The following is a 25,044-nucleotide window of genomic DNA, read 5'->3' as shown; positions in this document are numbered from 1 at the left end:
GGACAGAGGCAGCCAGGTGAAGGAGAGCTGCTGCAGAAAGTGAGTGGCGGCATGTATACAGAGTCATGAGACCATATCAGCTTCCAATGGCAGGAATTCCTTTCTGTCAAGCAAATCCCTGCTCCTAAAGTTGAGCAGAAACTCATCCAAAACAGTTCATCATAGCAAAACTGACAAGGTAGGAGTTCTTTTAGTTCAAGTTACCCTACCACAGCCAATAGGTAGGGAAGAAGTTTGCTCAAGTCTGATGAAATACAGAATAAAGAGCTGCAGAGTGCTTCTAGCTTAACATGCATGGCACAATAGTGCCTAATTGGCCCTCAGTGCATTTTAAAAGCTTGAGAAAGTGTGCCAGTATAACACATGCAATAACAGAAGCAAGAGCAGAATTAGGACGCTACATCGTACAAATTAAAACTGCATCATAGAGCGTGTTAGGCACTTTAGTCCATATTCACACTGCCCACGTTTCTCCTCTGACCCGCTGCTTAGTGTTTCCTAATGGCAAGGCACCTCTGAAGGCCAAAAGCCAGTTCCTGGAAACATTAGGCACAAAGATGTCATAAAATGTAGGTCAGACCAATCTGTGCCGGGGTCAACAGCAGCACAAGACAATTTGAGTGTACTACATTCACCTCCGCGCTGGTTGCAGCAATGGTGTGTGGTGGCTTGTTAATCCTTCAGGCTTTTGGGATCTCTGGCAGTTCAGTGTTTCCTCTCCCTCAAAGTTTTTATAAATAGCAGGAAATTGTTTTCCCGATTTTTGTCCCCAGTGAGATGGGAAAATTTTCAAAACCATGTCAGGGCAAAAAAAAAGAAACCTTCAAAAGCATATTTTTTCTGTGTGTCTTTAAATGAATGATAGACAGGAATCTTGGAGAGCACTCGATGGCTATGATATTCCATTGGGGGGCAAGAAACAAAGACACTCCCATCCCCCCAGCAGGTTCAGATACCTTTTTGGCTTTTCATTGCCTGTCAAACGGGCACCATAAATGCCAAGCCTACAGCATATACCGGAGCATCTCTCTACCATCCCCTTCCCATGCTAATGGTTAAATATTAACTGGAGTACACATGTGAGCTTGGTCTGCCACACTCTCAAGGAAGTTCCCTATTTATAAATTCAGTCTGACTTTTATTATTGCTAGAAAGTAGACTAAATGCAGAAGAAGAGACAAGAATCAATTCCAGGCTACAGAACAAAAAGTCTGGGAATAGGGCAGTGGGAAGAGGATAATAAATCCAATAAAGTGTGAAATACATAAGGATAATGAGGATAACAAAGCAGGGCTCTGCCTCCACTGCTCACATGCACCAAGCCACTGAAATACAGCCGTCTCAGTAGCGCCAGTAAAACTTCAATACAGCTGCCTTGCCAAAGCAGAGCAGCTTACTGATTTGTTTTCCTCCTTTCAGCTGTCTGATCCAGTTCACAAAACAGCCCCTAAACACTGAACTTTTATCTCCTGCAACACTAACAAGAGTTGTGATCGCACAAGCAATCAGAAAACAAAGGGAAAGAAGACAGAGAAGCATACCAGTGGGAAAATGCTTACGGGACTACAGAGTGAGAAAGACCCACTAACCTAAAATCCCAATTCTTCTGGGGCTGCAGCACCCCACTGGAAAGCAGCACAATAACAGATGAGAAGCTTGACCTTGCAGATTCTATCCAAGGTCTCAATTACCAGGGTGTTGGCTTCCCCTGCCCCTATAAATTGATTAATATTAATTGAAATCTCCACAGGTTGCTCAGAGGAGGTGTCGTTATAACCAATCTGATTAAAAAAAAAAAAAACCTGAACAACTGTTGTGAGTTTCAGCACTCAGTTCAACAAACAGGCAGGAACAAAGCATCCACGCTTAAAAAAAACAAACAACAAGCTACAAACAAGGGCTAAGTCTTCATTCCTTGGATGTTCAAATCTCCCCAGAAATCAGTGGGACTTTATATACAGAAAATAAACTAAGAAATACAGTTTGGGTAGTACTTGAGGGTTTTTCAGAATAATGAAAGACAAATAAAAACCTTAGCATTCCCTTGCAGAGATATTGTCTTCTATATGTTGAGGTGTATCAACTGCAGTGGGTTAGGTTCCTTCGCAAGAAGACGCTGTCTCACACTGTATAACAGATGGAATCACCTCATCTCTCTGATATAAAAGAGAATCTCTCCTCCTCTTGGAAGCGGGAAATTTAATTAGCTCAAGATTTATCTTTGATGTCAGGTGTCTGAAACTCTTGGATAATACAGAAATCACTGCTGCAAGGACAGAGAACTCTTAAAACACAGCTGCTCTCTTCTCCTTCATCTCCCCAAAACTGTTCTGCAAAAAGAATAGTAGGTTTACAGTAATATCATTACCCTGTCATTCTTCTTAATGACTGCAATTATACCATGTTATGTCTAAAGCAATTAATACTGAAACAATAACAGCAACTGCCAGAATATCAGTGAGCAGATAGGTTGAAAAGAGCAGGAAAATAAGTCAACGGCCATAACTGAAAAAGCAAGATAAAAAAACAGCCACAGAAGACCAGCTCTCGGAGGTAACCTGCAGGGGCAGGTGCTCCAGGTATCCTGCTATTGCTTTAGAGAAAGGACTGAAATCACCCCTCTGAACCGGTGGTTGCAGCCTCACTAATCCCGCTGTAAATGGATCCCAGTCCACTTGGACTTGGAAGCCGGATGTTAGAGCAGCCCGGTCTTCTGCTACACATCATGTCTCCCTGAGAGAAATTTGGGCTGGAGAAATCTCTGAAAAAGACTGAGAAATGGCAGAACAAACCGGCTGAAAAGTTTGAGCAGAAGTCAGTCGGAGAACCGGACGCTGAATATTTCAGCTGTTGTACTGCCTTGCAGTGCCAGGGACTAACTTGCTACTGCAGTGGCTGTGAACCACAAAGAATGCAAGAAGAGGAGAAATATTGACATGTTCTGTAGAAATAATTTATAGCTTTTAAAAATCCTTAAAACTAAAGTGAGAGGAACAGTCTAACAGGATCCAGGACAGAGTCCTAGGATCATATTGATGTTATCAAATATCATACTGAGATGATCTTCATCTCAGCTTCAGGAAAGTAAAAAATAATTCTAAATTAAATTTCATTTTAACATGCCAATTTTTTTCAAATGCCTGTTCATTAGGAAATTTACTTCAACAAATAAAAGTTTCTTCCCATTGTGACTTCCAGCCTGCAGCTGCTTCTGTCTCTCACGCATTTCAACAGCAAATTGGAAGAATCTTTGTTTATCCAAGGGATTTCTTTCTACTTTTTTAAAAAAAGTTTTCACTGTCCCTCTTCCCTTGTGGACATCATAGTTGGCAAATATATGGCTTTTGGAGCACTTGATTAAATCACAGGGGACACTCTTAAATTGTCTTTGAATGAACTACTCAAACTTAATAAAAAAACATGCCTAAATTTTACCTTAGAGCCTGGACATACCAATTCTTACCCTCAGCAGCTTCATTCAAAGGTATGTGAACTAGTGCAGATGTATATATCTCACACAGCTGGAGAGTAAACAATAATTTTATTGAGTTGAGTACCAGTGCATCTGACCCAAAAATGAAATCTATCAAAAACATACGTTTAAGTAAGGATACGCCTGTATTTTTACTTTGTTGTCTTTCTTTGCAATAAGGTTGATATGTTAGAAGTGTACGTTTTACTGTACTTCTTCAAATTTGTTCAAATTACTTGCCTGTGAAATCTTGTGCCAGAGCTTTGCAGTGAAATATTGTAGACTTGAAAATAAAAATAGGGAAAACATATACGTACTCCCCTATATAGAGAAATATCTCATACACAGCTGTGCTGTTTTAGCTAATATATGAAAAATAAGCAGTGTGCAGTAGCATATGTCTATGTCAGCATTTTAACATGTAGGAGAAGTACTCTTCCAAAGCATTACTAAAATAGAAGGAAACTGATCATAATAACTGAAAAACAAGCAAATAAAAAACTTGTTCAAACAACAGAGCTGTGTGAGAAAGAGGTAGCGGGATTAAAACTCCCACATACTTCAAAACTGATTCTTTGGATATAGCCTTCTTTAGTCACTGAGGATCTATGATTTGCATTAATCCTTAGATTAAAGATTACTCTGTTGGAACAACTGTATTAGTAAGCTAGAAACTCTATACTGCTCCTAACTGTTATGCAAATTTTAATTTCTGATATGTATTTTTGTGTCACTATGAAGAAAATGAAATCTTCCTTTAGAGACATGACACAGAAACAACACAAGAAGAACAAAGAGAGGCAGAGAACTTGCCCAACTTTATTCAGAGCCAACTTCCTCTCCTACCTGCATTTGAACTGGATTCTTCCTCTTTTTCTTTTTCCTCCTACTCATTTCTCTTTCCTTTTAAAGAAGGCTGGAATTTTTTTGGGATGTGCTTTCTTTTCAAAAATTCAAAATTCATATAGAAATCAATGTTCCACCATTTATTGCCCAAAAGATAATTTTATTTTTGGTTTGGGTCTTTCAAGTCTTCCAAGAAACTGCAGTTTCAGCTAGAATTCACTTTCCACTTAATCTGCAAAGAAGTCTGGTTTACAACATAGAATTTCTTTCAGAGTTGGAGAAATAATTGAATGGCTTCAAACAGCAGCAGTTACCAGATCACAGGACTGTGGAATAATTCAGGTTGAAAGTGACCACTGCAGGTCTCTAGTCCAACCAACCTCACTCTCAAAGTGGTATCAACTAAGATTAGACCAACTAACCCATAACTTTATTATAAAGTCAGGCACTGGAAATCTCCAAGGATGGAGATGGTAAAACTGTCTACTGTCGGAGATGATCACGGTTGAGACCATCTAAGGAACCTGAAGGTGCACAAGTCCATAGGACCTGGTGACATGCATTTTTGGGTCCTGAGGGAAGTGGCAGATGAAGTTGCTAAGCCATCACATTTGAGAAGCTGCAACAGTTTGGTGAAGTTCCTGCTGATTGGAAAAGGGGAAACATACACCCCCATTTTTAAAAAGGGAAAAAAGGAAGACCTGGGGAACTACAGGCCAGACAGTCTCACCTCTCTGCCTGGCAAGATTATGGAGTAGATCCTCCTGGAAACTATGCTGTGGAAAATGAGATAACTGATGACAGCCAACATGGCTTCACTAAGGGCAAATCATGCCTGAAAAATTCGGTGGCCTCCTATGCCAGGGTTATTAGAGCGCTGGTGGATTATGGAAAAGCAACTGACATCTTCTTGGACTTTTGCAAAGCATTTGATACTGTTTTGCATAACATTCTTGTCTCTACATTGGAAAGACATGGATTTGACAAACGGGCCACTTGGTGGATAAGTAATTGGGTGGATGGCTGCACTCAAAGGCTTGCAGTCAGTGGCTAGATGTCCAAGTGAAGACCAATGCTGAGTGGTGTTCCTCAGGGACTGATACTGGGACGGGTGCTGTTTAATGTCTTCATTGCTGACACAACACTGTGGAATTGAGTGCACCCTCGGCAAGTATGCAGAGAACACCAAGCTGTGAGGTGTGGTGAAGACACGGGAGGGAAGGGATGCCATCCAGAGGGACCTTCACAAGCTTGAGAGGTGGGCCCATGCCAACCTCATGAAGAAGGTCAACAAGGCCAAATGCAAGGTCCGTCATCTGAGTCAGGGCAATTCAAAACACAAATACAGGCAGGGTAGAGTATGGACTGAGAGCAGCCCTGAGGAGAAACACTTGGGGTGCTGATTGATGAAAAGCTCAACATGAACCAACAATGTGCAAGGGCAGCCCAGAAGGCCAACCTTATCCTGGGCTGCATCAAAGGAAGCATAACAGGAGGTTGAGGGAGGTGATTCTCCCACTCTAGTTCGCTCTCATGAGACCCCACCTAGAGCACTATGTCTAGCTCTGGGGCTCCCAGCATAAGAAGGACACAGATTGTTGAAGCTAGTCCAGACGAGGCCCATGAAGATGATCAGAGGGCTGGAACACCAGTCTTATGAAGACAGTTGTGGTTGTTCAGCCTGGAGAAGAGAAGGCTCCAGGGAGACCTTACAGCAGCCTTCCAGTACATGAAGGGGGCCTACAAGAAAGCTGGAGAAGGACCTTTTACGAGGGCATGTAAGGATAGGACAAGGGGTAACTGCTTTAAACTGAGGGAGGGTAGATTTAGATTAGATATAAGGAAGAAATTCTTCACTGTGAGGGTGGTGAGACACTGGAACAGATTGTCCAGAGAAGTTGTGGATGCACCGTCCCTGGAAATGTTTAAGTCCAGGGTAGATGGGGCATTAAGCAACCTGGTCTAGTGGAAAGTGTCCCTTTCCATAGCAGGGAACTTGGAACTAGATAATTTTTAAGGTCCCTTCCAAACCAAACCATTCTATGATATGTCTCCAGGCAACATGTTCCAATGATGGACAAACCTCACGGTAAGAAAGTTTTCTCTTACAACCAGACTGAAACTCTCTTGTTTCAATACAAGTCTGTTGTCTCTCACCCTCTTGCCATGCAGCACTGTGAAGAGCTTTTCCTTCCTGATAACCTCCTCATAGACACTGTCAGGCTGCTGTAGGTCTCCCTGAAGCCACCAAAGAAAGAAGTTTTTTTTCTCAGGCTGAAAAAGAGCAGTACCCTCAGTTGTTCTTTATGGTGCAAATGCTACAGCTTCCTGATCATACTTGTGGTCCTCTGTCAAACTCACTTCACTTTATAGATGTCTTACTTTCACGGATGCAGTATTCTAGATACAAGGACTATTTCTCCTGGAGACAAAAAAAAAGGGGATTTTTTTTTTTTTACCCCAAGATTTCTACTTGTTTCCCTCCCTTGGGCATGTCTGTGTATGCATGCAGTTGCATGTTCACACATATTCTGGACCTAAACATCTCTTCTCTGATTTTGTATAACAAATGGGTATTTGGCTTTTTCTGAATTATAGTAATGTTAGTGAAAGAGAGATATGTAAAAAAAATACACATTTTAATGTTACCACTTACGCATGTATGCATTCAAAAATTTTTAACGCAGTTGCTACTTTAATGGCCAAACCCCTAAAATGGGGTTGTGTGCTAAAGCACGGTTGTAGGTATCCCTTGTACACTGTAATGTTAGCCAATAGCATCTGCTTTTTTCTTAAATTTTTTTCTCCCACATTAAAGGTTATTGTAGAAATCTCAGTTAAAACAAAGAAGCAAAGAAGAAAAGTATGAGAAAAATACTTTTTCCAAGGCCAAGGAAGACCTAAGAGCAGATGGAGGAGAAGGCACCAAATGGAGCCAAAATTCCCAAGCCACTCTCATGCTGGCACTGCAGAGACAACAGAAGGTGGGAGAAGCTGGCAAAGGGATGAGAGCACAGTAGGTGAAGGAAATGCGCACCCTGCATAATAACACATTTCCTGCAGCTCTACAGTTCAGATGAGGAGTGGAGAATGTGTGGAAGCCTATGTTTTGCTCACTGAGGAGCTCTGAAGTGCAAAAGAGAAATAACTCCAGGGAAACGTAGTCTTGAACTGCAAATCATCCTGCTAACTCAGCTGGATCAAAGCACCAAAACTTCCACCTCAGTCTGAAACAGGCTGTCTGAAAAACACCCACTGCTTACTCGATTACCATAGCACGGCAAGCAGGAAAAGAGAAGCTTATAAGGCTTCATGCATGGGCGACATATGCTTTTCCTCCTCTGTCTCTTCTGGCACATGTAGAAAGTACCACCACGCTATTGGGTGACAGAGGCCGCAGATGTTCACGTAACACAAGGGAAACTGTAATTGAAATGTCACAAAGTCCGTAAGAATCCTCATAATGGTGCAATTCATTTCTAACCAAGGCAAAAGTTAGGCCTGAGACCTCAAACATTGCCACGTATCACTTACAGGAGTCCTCCTTGTTGCCTTTTACATCCCTCACCAGGGTCAACTTCAGGTGGCCTTTGGCTTTCTGAGCCATGTCTCTGTATGTCTGAGCATACATATGCCTGTGTGTCTCTACACAGACAGGTTGTCAAGTCTCCATCCATGGAGACACTCAAAACTTCTCTGGGCATGGTCCTGGGCACTTGCTCTAGGTGGCCCTGTTTGAGCAGGGCAGCTGGACAAGATGACCTCCAAAGATTCCTGCCATCGTCAATCAATCTGTGACTCTGTGGATCCACTTCAGAATGCATTAAAAAACCCATCTTCTAAGGACAATGAGGTGGAAGATAAGATCTTTCACTGTTGATGTTCTGAATTAGTATCTAACTTGTATAATGTAGCAGTGACACAATAATTCTTGCCCTAGGGGATATTCAGGTGAGCTTTTCCACACCTTACGGCTACACCTTGCAAATGCCACCACCAAAATTACAGTCAATTTTTGCCTGTTCAAATTAAGGGACATAAATTAATAACAGGGTACATTCTATACAGGTGACTCATGCAATTTGTTATTGTTAACGTTTTTAAGATGTAAAGTATTTACCTGATTAAACTGCAGCTGCTACCTGTTACACTTGTTAAATGCTATATGTTAGTGCAAACTTGATACACTATGTCAAAATTATAACCCAAAAGTTATAAAAATCTCCTGCAATTTGCAGAGACAAACACAAGCAAACTCTACATTTTTGAAATATCAATACTAAAATTGCATTTAATCTTTTAAATTATCCTACCAAACCTGTTTAAGTGAGTAATAAGGGCACTATAATAAATTCTTTCTAGCTTGGTACATCATATGTAATATGTGCACACACTAAATGCTGACCAAATTAATTAAAAGCAATAATCACAAATTGCTTGGGGTTTCTATTCACTATTAACAGGCTTTAATTAAAACCCTATGAGATTTAGGAACAAAAGTTGGTTTTGAAACTTCCCTCCAAGGTTTTAATAAACTTAATGCCAAGGGGAAACTCGAAAAACCTCTAAAAGCCCAAGTATTTTTCACATGTAATGCTTAATCACTGAAAACATACACAGTTCTGCGACTGCAAATGCTTTTTAGTGCTAACTAACTAGTCCTCTTTATTTCCAATGAACATAATATTCACACTACATTTATTATTTACCTTTGCAGCCCACATCCCTCATCACAGACATTCATCCTTCATATTCACAATTTTCTGCTGTGTTGATGCCAGTTCTCCTGCCTTTAACCTGCTGGCAGCTCTGTATCCCCTCTCGAACAGGAGGTCAGGATGAAATGAGAGCTATAACCCAACATCACTCCATAAAACAACCTAAGTCCTTCACTGGACCACACAGAGCTTTTCCTTAGGGACTAAAACCCAGTGATCTATGCAAATGTTCAGCACAGCCCACCTAAACTAATGAGAAAATGGCTATTTCTCTCATTCTATATACTGCTACAGAAAATAAGGAATTAAAGCATACATGTTATATTTGGGCTGAAAAAGAAAACAGCCTTTTAGAATTACAGATTTTATTATTTTAAAATCTACCTTGATAAATTTAGGTACGGGCCAACAACCAGGGCAGAACCAATCACTTACATCAACTGGTTCTTTTGTCTGTGTGTTTTTAAGTAAGTGAACACATTGCTGTAACACAGCTTTTCCATTTTTATGAGAATTAACTGCCAGCAGCCTTCCCCTTCCCTTGGAAGAAACCAACAGAAAATGTAGACTGTAAGAAAAAGACTTCTATTTCAAAGCGATGGTTGGTGAGCAGCAAAGCAGAAATGCAGGCCTTGATTCACTGATTGATGTATTCACATTTCCAACAAATACCTATTTGATAAGGCCATTTCCTCACTCACAGTCAGACACAGCACAGAAAATTTCCTCTATGAGTCACTGATTTATATTAGCATTAATTATTTTACCTGTAATAAACACGCAATATCTGGATTTCTTCTTCTAATTTTTTGCACTGTTGAAGAGCAGCCTCCTTCTCTTGTTGCAAGGCTATCAATTCTGCCTGCGAAACGATAAACAAATGACAAACAATTCATTCAGAATATCCACACTGCTTTGAAAACATAACAATCCTTGTGTGTTCTTTTCAGCCATGCTTTATTATGATTACACATAGAAAGTTCTACTGTTTTGTAACACCGCCCATTTAAGTCTTATGAAAAATCCTTTATTGTTTTAGCACTGCAATTGTTTCTATTTTTTTTTTTCCCACCAGAGCAATGTTTTGAATGGCTTCCTTCATATATAAAATTTTTGAATGGCTAAGGTTAGACCTCTTCAGTTCAGCCAAGTGTTTACCAGCAAACATATTTCATGTTGTCATAAAGTTCCTATAGTGCAAAACTCTTGACCAACATACAGAGAGGGAAGCAAGGCACTCAGCCACAAACTGCAGACGTGCAGCTCTTGGTCTGCACATGGCTCTCTGGCTGTTAAACACGGCTCCTCTGGTGGGAGCCACTGGCTGATGTTACAGGCAGGAGAGCTGCTGGATAGCCCACACCCTGAGTGGTGGTGGGCAACGAGCCAGCGGGGGCTGCTGAGTCCGGCCCCGCCGGCTCGCTCGGGGCCCTGGATGCACTCTCACCCAGGACCTGGTTTACAGTGTTCCGAGTGAATCCCCAAGCCATCGCTGTCATCTCCTACCCGTGAACCCTCCCAGATGTCCCCTCCCATTGTTTATTCACACCACTCTGCAAAGGGCTTGTGACTCACAGCCATTATGGACACTGCAGCATGTGGCTTGTAAGCCAGGAAGGTAGCCAGCCCTGAAATGGCCTTATGGTTAAAGAAGAGGGAGGAGAAATAAGTACTCACATATATTTAATATGGATCTATAGTTTAATTACCATTAATTTTAAAATGTCCAGTTTCAATAGCACTGTAGGACTCCCTTGAGGACCTAGGTACCACATAAATCACCTTAAAATCAGTGGATGATTAATTGTTGTACAAACAAATAAGACCGAGCTTGCACAGCAATTCTTTGACACATGAGCCTGAGCATTGGGCTGTTTTCCAATGTTTTTAATTCATGGTGTAAGTTATTAATTGCACAAATTGTAGAGCCCCAAACCAAGAGGCACATGTCTGAGAAATACTGACTGCAGATTCTGACAACTCTTCGGAACAACATTGTGGAAAAGTTCCTTGGTAAATTAAAGACTTGTTACGTGAGCTATGAGCACACGAGGGGAAATGCACAGAGTTCAGCCTCTAGCTCTGCCAAACTCGCTGTATAATTTTGAACAACTCTGTCTGTATGCCTCAAAAATCTCTCTCCTGAAACAGGGCTCCCACTTATTCTGTTTCCTGTTTGTCTGTTAAGACTGCAAGTCTCGAAGGCAGGTGTTTTACTGTTTACTGTCAACTCCCAGTCATCTATGGGCAATTTATTCTCCTGGTTGATTAATCATGTCCTGGATACATGGCTGACTCCTGGCAAATTTTATTAAACACTGCATTGCACAAACGCAGCTACACAACCAGTCTCTGCACTGTGCTGCTCAGTGTGTCACGCTGTACTCAGGGTTTGGCATTGCCTGGGTACAGGACCCACTGCTGTAATTTCTCCTGCAACAGACATTCATGACATTTTAACAGGAAGTTCCCTGGAGAATAAAAACAAACTTTCGTGCTATGTGGAGGGCTCCTTCAGCTTTAAAAGCTGAAAGCGTTAATGTTTAACCTCTGAGTGTCTGTAGTTTAGGGCTTCTGATACTGAAAACAATGCACTGGATGCTGGCAAGTCCAAACTCCTGTCAGCAAGAGGTTAAAATCCTCTGCAGGTGAGCCTCCTGCCCAGTACTGCTTGCCACCTTGCAAGCAGAACTCGCAGAACAGAAGGACGTTAGCCAAACCAAGCTATTTTCTGTAATTATACTGTTCTGTAGGTGAAACAACATTCTTAAAAATTGGAAAACACGCTTGAATCAAAGTAGGTGGTTTGTTCTAGAGGCCAACAATTAACATCCTTGCCAATTTTCAGTGTACTGTGAAGTGTGATTGAAATGGTAGACTTGAAGGAAATCTTTGCAGCTGACACACCTACTCATGGAGAGATTAACGGCTAGTCTCTTTGGAGAACTATCATAAAAAATACACCTAGTGTTCCACTTGTTTTTCAGGACAAAAGTCAGAAGGCACTGGAGTCTGAAGACTCTTATTTATGTCAGTTTTTCAGCAGAGAAAATTGCAGTGATTTGACTAGGTTTGCATCTGGGTTCACACCAGTAAAAAAAAAAAAAAACAACAACAACAAAAAACCAAAACAGGAGAATTGAGTGCTTTGGATTTGAGCAAAAAAAAGGCTACAAAACCTAAAGGGAAGAAAAGTAGACATTTGCCAGTCTCCTCAGTAGCATGTAGTGGGGTTGATACTAGGGAACTGCATGAGACCAACAAAACTGCAAGCACAGGAGTTTTTGTGTGCTGCATACAGCCATGGGACAAAATGACCCATCGTTCACAAGCCTGAGGAATGGTAAACAGAAATAAATGACTCAAATATCTTTCCAAAAGAGAGATGTAAAGCAAAACAGTGCCCAACACAAAGTTAAATTGCTAACTAAAATAATAGTGCCTGCACTACTATAAAACATTTGGAAGACTCCCATGATGCATATTGAAATCCATCCATAGCTCACATGGCAAAAATCCTATATGAGCTCACCTCTAGTAACAACAATAGCTGCTTAGGAACTTTTAAACAAAATATTATTCCTTTGGAAAAAGTCAAGCTGGGGAATTCAGAACTCTTCACAGAAATGGATCCATTTTGATTCAGTGTTTTTGGAAGGTAGGGTAAGGAAGGAGCAACAGGAAGGAAAAGAATTATACTCAGGTTCCTCTGGCGGAGGTTTTCCCTAAAAAGTTGGAATTTAGAGGTGAGGTTGATCACCGCTTTGGTAGAGGGGTCACCCTCAGTGAACTTCCTGTTTAACTCTGAAAGGGTATTCTGATCACTGGGATATGGTCTCTTTCTCACAGTTGTGTTTTGCCCACAAGATCCCATGCTTTTATATTTGTTTTAACGCGGATAGATCCTTTCCCCTTCTCCATCTCCTATCCCACTTAACTGCAAAAAAGAATTCTTGTTTCTACACTTCTCCCACTTTACCTTTTAACAAAGTTACTCGTTGAATATTTAAATTTTCCACTTAAATCTAAAAGCTAATTTCTAAAGATAAAAATTAAAATAGCCATATCTTGACTAAGAAAATCTCATTACTAATCCTTTTTGTTGCTTTTATATCAAAATATTTAAATGAAAAATGCTACGTGTTTTCTTAACCCAAAAGGCTGTGAAAATAACAAGTCTCAAGCAAAGGAAAACGGAAGGTAAAACTAGTTCCTGTCTTTTCCTAATTCCTCTAGGGCAAACATGAGCACCTTCAACTGTAATCTAAATTAAAAGATATAAGAATACACAGTATCTTATGCTGTCAGGTTCCCTGTGGATGAGAGATAGATTTTATAATATTTATCAACACCCAGCAGAAGGAAAAAAACCATTCAATGAACATGAGTAATAGAGCTTCATAGCTTCATCTTTTTACTGATTTTTTCTCATGCATTTATAAAGAGCATATGTTTTTCCACTTATATAGTATCATAGAATGTCTGGGCTAGAAGGGACCTCCAAAAGTCATCTAGTCCAACCCCCCCACCATAAACAGAGATATCTCCAACTAGATCAAGCTACTCAGAGCCTCATCCAGCCTGATCTTGAATGTCCCCAGGGATGGGTCCTCCACCACCTCTCTGGGCAACATATTCCAAAGATCTATCACCCTCATATTGAAGAACTTTTTCCTAACATCTAACCCAAATCTACCCTTATAAATATACCTTATATATATACACCATTATATATATTTATAGAGATCACATATTTCACCTTCCTTACACAGGCTAAACACACAGCCTTTTCTGTTACCTCTGAAGTAAGCAGGCTCTCCATCCTCCTGATCAGTTACAACGCATCACTCATCACTACTGTGCTAGTAGTACATCCTCACTCCAGAGGAAACATCTTATCTAAAACATTCTTGCATCCCTTTTGCTCACAGTCACTCTCTGTCACCTGCCTATTCTCCCGCCCACTGGTATTACCCAGCTAACAGTGGGAATTCTTATTCACCTTGAAATGATGATACCTTGCACTTGGTACTGTTGAATTCATCCCCACTACTTTTATTTTTCCAGTACATGAGGCCATTCCAATCTTTCTGCAAGATAGCTTGAACTTATTTGTGTCAAAAATATCTTCACTTTGTATTAATAACAACTTCCAGCTCTGTGTCATCAAGCAATTTCATTGGTACGCTGTTGCTCTTCATGCCAAAGGTTCTCAATGACAGCATTAAAGAAAACTGGTTCAGCACCAATTGGTGAGAAACTGGAGAGAAATTCAACTCGTGAAATCCTTGTACCTTAACATTTCTCCTTTCAAAACTGTTTGCTGTCGCCTTCCTGCTAACTAGTTCCTTATTGCCTTTGACTAATCCCTCATCTCCTTCATGGGTACATGACATTTTGCAGACAGACATGAGCTCAACAAGCCCATCCTTCCAAAAAAGAGATGCTAGGAAAAATCAATTAAAAGCAAGAAGCACTTCCCACATTAAGATTGTGTCTGCTTGTAACACAACAATTTACATGTTCTCCACTGTAATTAATAATTTTCCATATGGCACCACAAATAAGCTTTTATGTCAGCTTATATTTAACAAGCTTCCGTGTCTAAATGATCAGTTATTATACCAAAGAAGAATTCTTGCATGATCGTACTTGGGTGAAAGCTGTACTTCTATCACTGTTGATGTGCTCTAAAACCATTTTCCTCCCAAATTTTCCCTGAAGCCTCACAATAAAGACTGACATACAACTAGCAGAATTGTGGGGTTTGGCCTTCTAAATGTAGATGGTGCCTCTGCTAATTCCTTGTCATATTAAACTGTACACAGCCTCACACAATTTATTAAAGAACTTTACTATCATCCCTGCAATTTCAGGTACCAGCTCTTTCAGAATTGGGGTTGGAAACCATCCATTACCCCAATCTGAGCACAGCAATCTATTAAAGAGCTATGATTTACTCAACTTCCATACATTCACTTTTCTTGACCCCTGTTCTCATAGTTGACATCATCATTACCCAATGCAGTGTGGAAAAAAAAACCAACCACACTTTCAGACCTAATCCGGATTATCCTTGATCTCCATGCCATTCTCAGAGAGGCTCCACATTTCCTCTTTCCTTGTTATCATTTCAGTCATTATACTATTGTTTGTTTGAATTTCCTTTCCAAGGGCTGATTTAGCTTAACCTCTGGCAATTTTCATTTGTCTCTATATCTTCTGTTTTCTAAGATATAACTTTCTTGTTTAATAAGTACTTTTCTTGTAGAAGATGTATCCTTACTTTAATCTTACTGAGTTTATAACTAATACAATTAGAACTGACATCCTTGTCACCCAAAGCATTTCCCCCCAGCTTGACTGAGATACTTGTTACCCCCCCAAGTATTCCTTAACTTGGCAACAGTTGCTACCAACAGCTTGCTTTCTACTGATCCAAGATATTCCTATTGATTAGAAGAAGAGTGGGTGACAGGTCTGGAAAGTCTCAAAGGTCATTTCTGTAATTCATGGGCCAAATAATTTACACTTGGTAGAGCTGCAGAACGGGAAAAGATGGCAACAAGATGTCTTTCTGCTCCTTTGGTTCTATGTTACCTGGAATCTGAAATGGGATCTAGCTACAAACAAACTAGAATTGCTTCCATTTCTTGTGAGGCAGAAGTATCTTTCTGCAGATATTAGCAAGCTAGCTTGAGAGGAAGAGGTCAGGTGTCTTCTCAGGGCAGGTGAAGTCTGAGATTTGGAGCAAAGGCTTCTTTCATTCTGAATTATAATGAGTAAGCAGGAAAAAAAAACAACTGGAAAACGTTTTTAAACACTAAATAAATATTTTTATCTTACACTACTTTTAATGCTTTTACATTTCACACATCATGTAATTAAAAGATGTATGTACCGCATGATAGAGCAGGTCATGTTGTGACACATTATGACATCCACCTTCTAACCATTCTGTTATTTTTACATTAGCAGCTGGTACTTAGTGCAGATTACAACAGCTCATCGTATTTTCTGTATCAGTGTCAACATACCAAACCATTCCACCAACAACAGAAGCAGGTGACGCTTTGATCCAGAAAAGAATATAAGCACTTGTCTTATTAATTAAAGGATCAGAGGTTTTCATGGTCAAGAAAAAGATTCCAGTTAACACAAGGGGACTGAAAATGCCTTGCACTATAATAACGCACTAAGTGATCTCCTTGTTTTTTAAATTACAATGCTAATGTGTCAAACTGTTTCATTACAATACAAACAGGGGACAAGTTGACCTAGAAAATTAAGAGAAAACGTTTCAACTTATATTTAAGAATCAGCTGCCCTTCATGATTTTAAAAATGAAAAAGTGAAATTTAGAACTGTACTATAGTAGATGTTAGAAATTATTGACACATAATTGACAGTAATAAATCTAAATTAAAAATGTAAAATTAAATTTATTTTTTTTTTTTAGTAAGTTTCAAACATTCACCAAGTTACACCTCCAGGAGACAAATCAGAGTCAGAAATGTTTAGAATACTAACTGAAACGATTAGAAATTAATGAAAAGTTGTTTCTCAATACATCATTTTCTAATGGAAGTAGTTTTTACTAAACCTGCCTTACCTACGAAAGAAATCAGTCAACTGTATTACTGATCCCCAATGGATCTGTGCTGCACTGGAGGATGAGATGAGCTAGAAACACTACCCTGAAGAACCAGCTGGGGGTTGTTTGTGTGAATTTCAGGGTAACAGTGGCAGTGGTGGGAACTCTAACAGCCGTTAAGCTACAGCTTCCCCCAGTAGACCTCCATAACCACACCCGGATTGACATCCCCTTGGGGCACAACGGAATGGGATCTCAACAGCAAACATGACCTTTATGAGTTTGTATCAGGATCAAACCATTAACCATAGTAAGATTTTACTCTAGAATCTGATACTATTGCTGGTCAAAATAAACACCAGTCAATTATTTATTTATTTTTTTAAACAAGAAGCATTGTTTCACTGGAACAAGAATGTCCTATGCATTGGTTAAGATGGAAATATTCCCAAGAAATGTCAAGCAGAATTTCTGACAGAAAAGAGAACTCCTGCCCAGCCATGTGATTAGGTTATTGATTTTGGATGCAGAAATCTAATGTTGAGTCCCCGTCTCTTGCGTCAGCTCTCTCTGGACATGACAGACTTCCACCCGCAAGAAAGCTTCCCTTTTCTAAAGTCATGTGACTTACCTGTGTTTCTGGTGACTTCCATTGGTCTATGCCCTGTCTCTGTGACTGACACAATTTTAAAAATTAAAATCGCTAAGTATGTGAAAAGCAGATCCAGACAGAAGGTGCATCATGGAAAAGGAGACTAACTCCACAGCCCAGCTGTCAAAATATTTGAGTGTGCCCATCTTGGATCAGCAACATTTTCACGTATATGGTGCAAGTGCATCAACAAGTTTTTTTAGCATGTATAGATGCATCTTTTTCAGTTACTTTACAAAGCATGTCTTAATGTTTTCTCTCAGTAGAATTAAAAATGGTAGCCCTATAATCTCCCTTTCATTCCAAAAATGGAATTACTATTTTCGAGAAATGTTGTTCTGCAAGTCTACCTAATGCCACCTTCTCTATCTCAGTCTTTATACTATCCCTTATTTAATATTTTTAGAGATGTTCTCAGAAGACTTGTGAAAGATGTTGCTATCTGAGGTCCAGACTCCTGCCTTTACCACAATAACAAATTCCCCAGCAAGAATACATGATCACACCACATGAATATTGCTTGTATAGTCATTCATTTCTGAGAGGTCCTGCTGTGACTGGGATGAAAGCACCAGATCACAACAAACATTATGCAATCAGGGAAAAAAATAAATAAATAAAAAAAATCACCAAACAGCTTTTTACTACCTTGTCAAAGAAAATGAAAGGATCCAATAGTATTTGTGCCCAAGACTTGTTATGTACCTGGTTTATTTTATTATCATAAAAGCAAATGTAACATCCACTACTTATTTTAAAGCAATACCAGCTGAACTATTATGCCTGAGATGTGAACAACTCATTCTTGTATGACATGGTCTCATCACACTGGGAAGCACACCGTAACAGCAGTATTTAACATCACCTAATGATGTGCCCAAACAAGCACATATTGCAGGCAGGTCCTGTCCATTATCACACTATGAAAGGAACTGTCTATATGAGATGCTCGCGATATTTTTCCTTGCTCAACTAACCTTAGACACATCAGGGACTTGTTAGAAAGGGTCCAGAGGAGGGTCACAAAAATGATCAGAGAGATGGAGCACCTGTCCTGTGATGAAAGGCTGAGATAGCTGGGGTTGTTCAGCCTGGAGAAGAGAAGGCTCTGGGAAGACCTTATGGTGGCCTTCCAGTACCTGAAGGGGGCTTACAGGAAAGCTGGGGAAGAACTGTTTGCTGCATGCAGTGACCAGGCGAGGGGCAATGATTTTAAATTCAAACAGGGTAGATATATATGAGACATTAGGAGGAAGTACTTTACTAAGAGGGTGGTGAAATACTGGAACAGGCTGCCCAGAGAGGTGGTGGAGGCCCCATCCCTGGAGATACTCAAGGTCAGGCTTGATGGGGCTCTGAGCAACCTGATCTAGTTGGGGATGTCCCTGCTTATTGCAGGTGGGTCAGACTAGATGACCTTTTGAGATCCCTTCCAACTCAAAGCATTCTATGATTCTACAAATGCTGATACAAAGTTTCTTCATCATTTGCAGTATTATTTTGTAATATCCTATACTTCTGCCAAGCAGGTATGCTTGGAACATGGTATAATTCAATACAGTATATTGAAATTACAGGAAAAATTAGCTATTCAAAGGACAACCCAAGACGTGATGCATGTGTGAGACTAATACATGGAACCATTTTATCGTAAAGAATGACACACGGTGTGAGGAAGATTAATTTGGAATTCTGCTCCTGTGAGGTTGACCCACAATTGTAATTGACTTCCCAGGGTCAAAACTTCATTTATGGTTTCCATTTGGTTGACTATATACCTAGAAAACCCAGAGATGCCATGAGACAGATGTACTATGCGTATATGGATAACTACCTAAGACTACCGCAAAGCTAATTTCAGGTAAGATATAACCTTAGTAACAACAAAAATACTCCTGAAAATTTCCAAGGATGACAGCTCCAAAATACACATTCATAGTTGGATTTGGCTTTGCACATAAAAAATGTCATGTGCAGAGATGCCTATCTTTTAGTAGAAAGGAATTTATTAAGAATAGAAGCTGAAGATGCTTTATGGTAGCAAGTAGTTAGGTCTCCATATACAGATAGGTAGACAATTGTCTCACTACTAAACCAGGACGCACACTGTGAAAAGAGAATTAAAAGAAGACAACTGATGAGACTTTGTTTCAGTAAAGAAGCAAAAAGCCATTCACAACTGTTACTTTTGCATAGTAGCTATGGCTTTAGAATCTATATGAAAATAATAAAAGTTAATTCCTTTACTTCTCAGATTAAAGCTGTGGGCTTGGGGAAAGGACACATCTCTTCACGTTCTATAATTCAGGTTTGTCTTTGGTGACATCACATACTTTGTTTCTGATCTAAAAATTAGTTGGAAAAATGCAATTTCAAGTAGGCTGAAGAAGCCTTCTAGGTGTTGTCTGAGACCTGCTGGCAGACTACTCTGGGAAAGTTTCAAATGTCAGCACCCACGATAAACCTGTTGTCCATGCAAATGACTAGAAAGACATCAGCAACACAGAGGAACTCATCTAATTTAAGGGGAAAATAAAGCACTTTGTTTTGGGCATGGTGTATATTGTCTATCTGAGGAAGTCTTATGTCCCTCTTCATGGCCACATAGGAAATTTGACTAGAAAACAGACACATCTCCTCTAAGGCAGACCAGGTTAGCAAATACCAGCTTAAAACAAAGAAGAATAAACCTCTTTGAAGCACGTAAATAACAGGCATGTTTCCCTCAGCTCTAAAAGACCCGAGCTGCTTCACATGCACCATGAAGACTATTACACTTTGTAACAAACCTTACTGGAAATCTCCCTGGGGGAAATCATGAAGGAAATGACCGTGTAGGCTAGAGTGAGCTGGAGAAGCCTTCTGGGTGTCATCTGAGACCCACTGGCAGATTATGCTGGGGAAGGCTCAAATGTCAGCACCCATAGTAAACTTGCTGTCCACGCAAATGACTTTGGCCACTTACGATATCAAGTCAGTATCTGCCACAAACAGCAAGTCATCAGCACAGGATCCAAAAGGTAGTGTTGTAATGTTGTCTCAGAAGCTTTGTGGTAACAAAGACCCTATTCAATAAAAACAATGTTCCCCTCAGCCCCAAAAGTGTCCTATCCAGTTTGGGGCGGAACTGAACTGGCAGAAGAACAGAAGAAAGTTCGTGTTACAGCCAGACATCTATGCTGCAGCCAGAAACTGTGTGTGCCTTCAGGGCTCTCCATCTGGTACATTTTCAGGCTCTGGTAACAGACCCCAAGCTGCCCACAGCGATCACCTCTCTACTGCTAAAATGAACTGGCCAGAAATGCTGCTCTGGCCTTAAGATCTATTGTCACGACCTGCTTTGTGTTACTGTGTCTCTCTTCTGCCCACCTCTAAAAGAAAGGGCTGCTAACACCAGTGTGTCAGAGGGGAATAGGCTGTGGTACATAGTATCCTTCACAGGCATTGACCCAGCCAGCAGGTTAAAGGTGTGTCAGGGACCTTTCTAACAAAAAGCATAGATGATTTCATGTCACCGTGCAAGTCCATGCTCAGATCCTGCTTTCACTACTAGAGTAGGTACAGATAATTGGTCTTGTCGACTAATCAAGGCTTAATAAATTTTACCAAGATTGGTAAAATGGACTTATATGTGAGTTTGACTGAAAATTTGCTTCTCTTGCTCTAAGAAGGCTGGTGAGGCACCAGGCCATTCAAGAGGTGTCACTCACAGCTCCACTCGAAGGGTGCAGGAATAATCCTTGCTCAGGTAAATCTTTGTAACCATACTTCACTACTCAGCCTCTTGCAGGTTCCTCCTTAAAGTCCTTGGCTTTGACCTTTGAGCAGCCATTGACCATGCCCTCCTATTGCCATTTAGACATGGTTATCCTTTAGCTTCTCTGTTATGAGACATTCACTAACTACAATTCTTTAGCCCTAATTTCAGCATAACACTAGTCCATTGAGACTTTCCAACTGAGACACTGCAACATTACACAAGTCTCTTTTCTTTAAGAAAATATGTACATTGAAATCACTCATGTTTCATGAAAGTGGCAGAAAAAAGCATCCAAGGCAGTAACTTGAGCAAAAAAGGAGTTAACAATTTACGCTCCAAAGCTTACAACTGATGCGAAGCGATAACATACTCCAAATTACAACCTTTCATGCAAAGAGACAGAATGACTGTTACCTCTTGACAGACAGTACTTCTGCAGAAGGCAGCAGTGTCTAATCCCGCTATCAGACTTAAACTACAAATCTTTCATAAAAGCCATGAGTTTGTACAGGATTGTTAAAATGAATTGTTCCAATGACTTCAGTGGGACTGGTTCAGTCCATAACTCTTCCAGGACTAAGAAGGAAAGGCAGGGAAGAGCTTGACTTAATATTTAGCTTTGTGGTCTTCACCTTAAAGAGAACCTCAAACGAACTTTGAGGCAAGACTGTTAGTACTTCTTTGGTATCTGAACTTCTCATCAGACAACGTAGCAAGAAAATTTGGACTATTCCTCCAGCCCAGTTAATGCTGTGCCTAGCAGTTTGGGAAGAAGACAAAGCTGCACGCCTGCTCCTGAGGCTGGCTAGAGGCTTCACTACCTTGAGCAACTTCTCTTTGAAATCATAACTTGCAAAACGAAACAAAATGACCCACTGAAAAGCTAAAACATTTTTGGACACTATGAAATGCTCCAGCAATTTTACCCAGTATAAGCTAATACAGAAGGAGTATTTCTTTCCTCTTATTGGTGCAAATGAAAGCATTTCAATCATCGAAGACTGTTGTGTACAAAAATCACATCCTGGTAAACCCAGAAAAAAAAGACTTCTCTACATTACTATCTTACAGTTAGAATCTTAGCCAATGATTTTGTTTTTATTTCTTCAAAGCATATCTTCTACTTTTTCACTGCACGCATTATACATTTCTTCACTCAAACACCCATTGAACTAAACTTGTCTTGCCAGAATATTTTTAATTATGCAATCTGTACTCTGTCAATGGCAAGCACTTGGGTAGATTTTCTTATATACCTTCCAACATGCCCAGTAAACAATTAAGAACTCAATGTACAGAAATATTTGCCAATTGAAATGTTAGTGAGAGAACTTTAATAAAAAATCTTTCAGGTCCCTTCCAATTCTATGATTCTATAAGTGATCTTGACTAAATTTTAGCAAATATTTTTTTCATCATCAGTTTAACCACTTCAAAATGCTATTTCCACCTTATCACCTTAAATGCTATTTCTTAGAATTTTTTATTGACTCAGTCATTCACATAAACTGCAGTACATGCCTGACCTGCATAACACTTCAGGCAATAGTTCCATTAATACTCGAACACTTTCTTTTCATGGGTAGCTTAATGAATGCCAAATTTGTCTCCAGCTTTTAAGAAACCTTGGTTTTGCAGGGAAAATCCTGACCCATTGAAGCCAACAGAAGTTCACTGTTGACTTCAATGGGATTACCATTTCCCTGTATTTGTACACATCCATTCTATTTAGTGATGAGTATTCCAATAATGTGTGCTGTACACAAGGATAACACACAGAATAAGTCTAATTAAGAGAAATGTCTTTGATTTTGTGTTTGCTGACTGATACTATAAATGTAGATATTTAGACAAGCATTGTGCAGAAGCCTCTCCAATTCTGTAATAATAAAATGGTGAGTTATTTGTGCAGTGCAATGTGCCACCTGGAATTTACTTTTAAACTGACCAACACATGCAAGTTTCATCAGAGGAATGGAAAAATACCATCGGTGCAACAGCTTTTGTGAAGGATCTGAACAGCAGTAACAAAATTCTGCAAGTAACCACCACTTTCAGAATGATGCCACCTTTTTTTGGAAGAGGTGCAGGGTTATTAAACTCTGGGGAACAGACTTTAATAAACAACTGGGGAAACCCATTCACTTTCTTTTGGAGGCTGCTGAATGTGCAGCCCTATTGCGCAGGCGTAGTGCTGTGGATTGTAGCTGTTGTATGAAACTCCACAAAATGCTTTTGATTCACTTTATCTTGCAACTTAGCACAGAAATGTTGCAATAAGAAACACCAACAAAGATCTGAAAAACTTAAGCTCTGGATTACCATATTGTGTTCTCCTGCCATTCAATATGTTAGACAAAGGCAGTGGTGTTCAAAGTAGAAAAAGAAAAAAGAAACTGGTCACAGAAAGTGCAGAGCACAAAGTAAATAATATTCCTCCACATCCCTACTCTTTCATAGATTTGTTGTTAAAAGAGTTGCAGCAATTAGGCTTTTGTTAATTACCAGCTGTTGAAACAGATGTGTTGACTGTCCTTATTAGCCAACAGCTGGGACAGGGGAACAATTGATGCTCTCTAAAACCAACAGCCAGCTGCTTTGCAGTAATTATCTCCTATCGATAATACAGGTGATAAAGGCAGCAAAAAGGTTACGAGCTTCAATAATCAAGGTGCTGTTATTGAATATCACTGGAATTTATGGTTAATTTTAAAAATGAGTAGAACAGTAAGCTGCTATGCTTGTGTCCTACCTGCACTGTGTCAAGGTCAAGCAACATGCAAATAATAGGGGAAATAAAACCAGGAACCCACTTCCTTTTTTTTTTTTTTTGGTTAACCTTCTTACTATATTTCAAATGTCTTGCTGATCTTTAAGGAATACTCTCTTTCAGGTGACTGTGACTAGATGTCAATCACTCAATTTCCCCATATGTATTTGCTTGCATTCAAGTTTACTACACATGACTTTTTGGAATGTGTAAATGGTTATTCCTACCTGTTGGGAAATTCTATCATACAATACGTAACAAGATACGATAAATAAATGATTAAAAAGAGGGGGGGCCCTCCTGCTCCACATTTAGCTTCTAGTCTCAGGCATGCCAACAGTTCTTAAGGAAATTTACCTCACCTCTTGGAATCTGGTTTCCCCAGTGCTAAAATGGGAGAACTACGCTTATCTTGATTGATCACTTTGTGATTGATGACTTTAACATACTATTTAAATGAAAAGTAATCCTTGCATAATACGTTACTGTAACAGGAAAAAAACCCTCATGCTTTTCTAGTACTGACATATGTAAAAGGTTATAAAATGAATAATTTTTTACAGAAGCAGAGGTGCAGGCTTCCACAAATGGGAGCCACAAGCATAACTGCTAATATCTAAATGGACTATATCAACATAGGTTGTTGGATGGTTTGTATTTACTTTTGCTCCTGCTTTGATTTATATTTTCTCATCTCCCTACCCTATTAAAGTGCATTAAAAGAAAAGCAAAGCAGAGATTTCAAACCATTTCTATTAGCTGCTCAGTTCATCTAAAGCCAACAAAAGACATGTCTACAAGAATCTACAACCATGTCTATTCACTAATTAGTCTGCACTTAAAGACACTGCCTTACTGAAAACAAGGATTAAAGCTGGTTGAATACTCTCCTTTTCATAGACCTCCCTTACGTCTCTGTTGGGTCATCATAAGCAGCTTGTTCTCTGAGCTTAAGTAGGGAAGCTTGAATCAGTTCTGGGCTCATCAGTAGGCACTGGGGAAATCAAGAGGAGCTACAAACATCTTTAGAGACACATAAAGAAATCAACTAGTCAAAAAGTTTAAACAACAAGGATGGATGAAAACGTATCATAACCTTTGGCAGCTACACTTTAAGATAGAAACTCTACAAGATATGTTATTTTTTATTTTGAAATAAAGCAAAACCATGCACTTTGTTCCCACTTCAGATTCAAAATAAGAAAACCCTGTCATTATAGCAAGAAAATTAT

At 39.7% G+C, this 25,044-nt stretch overlaps 1 protein-coding gene across 1 annotated transcript in view; it reads right to left on the bottom strand.

Moving 5' to 3' along the window:
- The window catches only part of MIPOL1 (mirror-image polydactyly 1), a gene marked incomplete at its 5' end in the record, with an annotated part of 160,471 nt that overhangs the window by 40,909 nt on the left and 94,518 nt on the right, over positions 1 to 25,044 (bottom strand). The window contains one exon of the mRNA XM_008938458.1: positions 9,804 to 9,898. Within this exon, the coding sequence (XP_008936706.1) occupies positions 9,804 to 9,898 (95 nt within the window). The remainder of the gene's footprint in view (positions 1 to 9,803; positions 9,899 to 25,044) is intronic.

The sequence above is a fragment of the Merops nubicus genome, unplaced genomic scaffold (assembly GCF_000691845.1).
Source record: "Merops nubicus isolate BGI_N331 unplaced genomic scaffold, ASM69184v1 scaffold4944, whole genome shotgun sequence".
NCBI classification, from domain to species: Eukaryota; Metazoa; Chordata; class Aves; order Coraciiformes; family Meropidae; genus Merops; species Merops nubicus.
The sequence above is the reverse complement of the archived record's forward strand: the minus strand, read 5'-3'. Positions and strand labels throughout refer to the sequence as shown.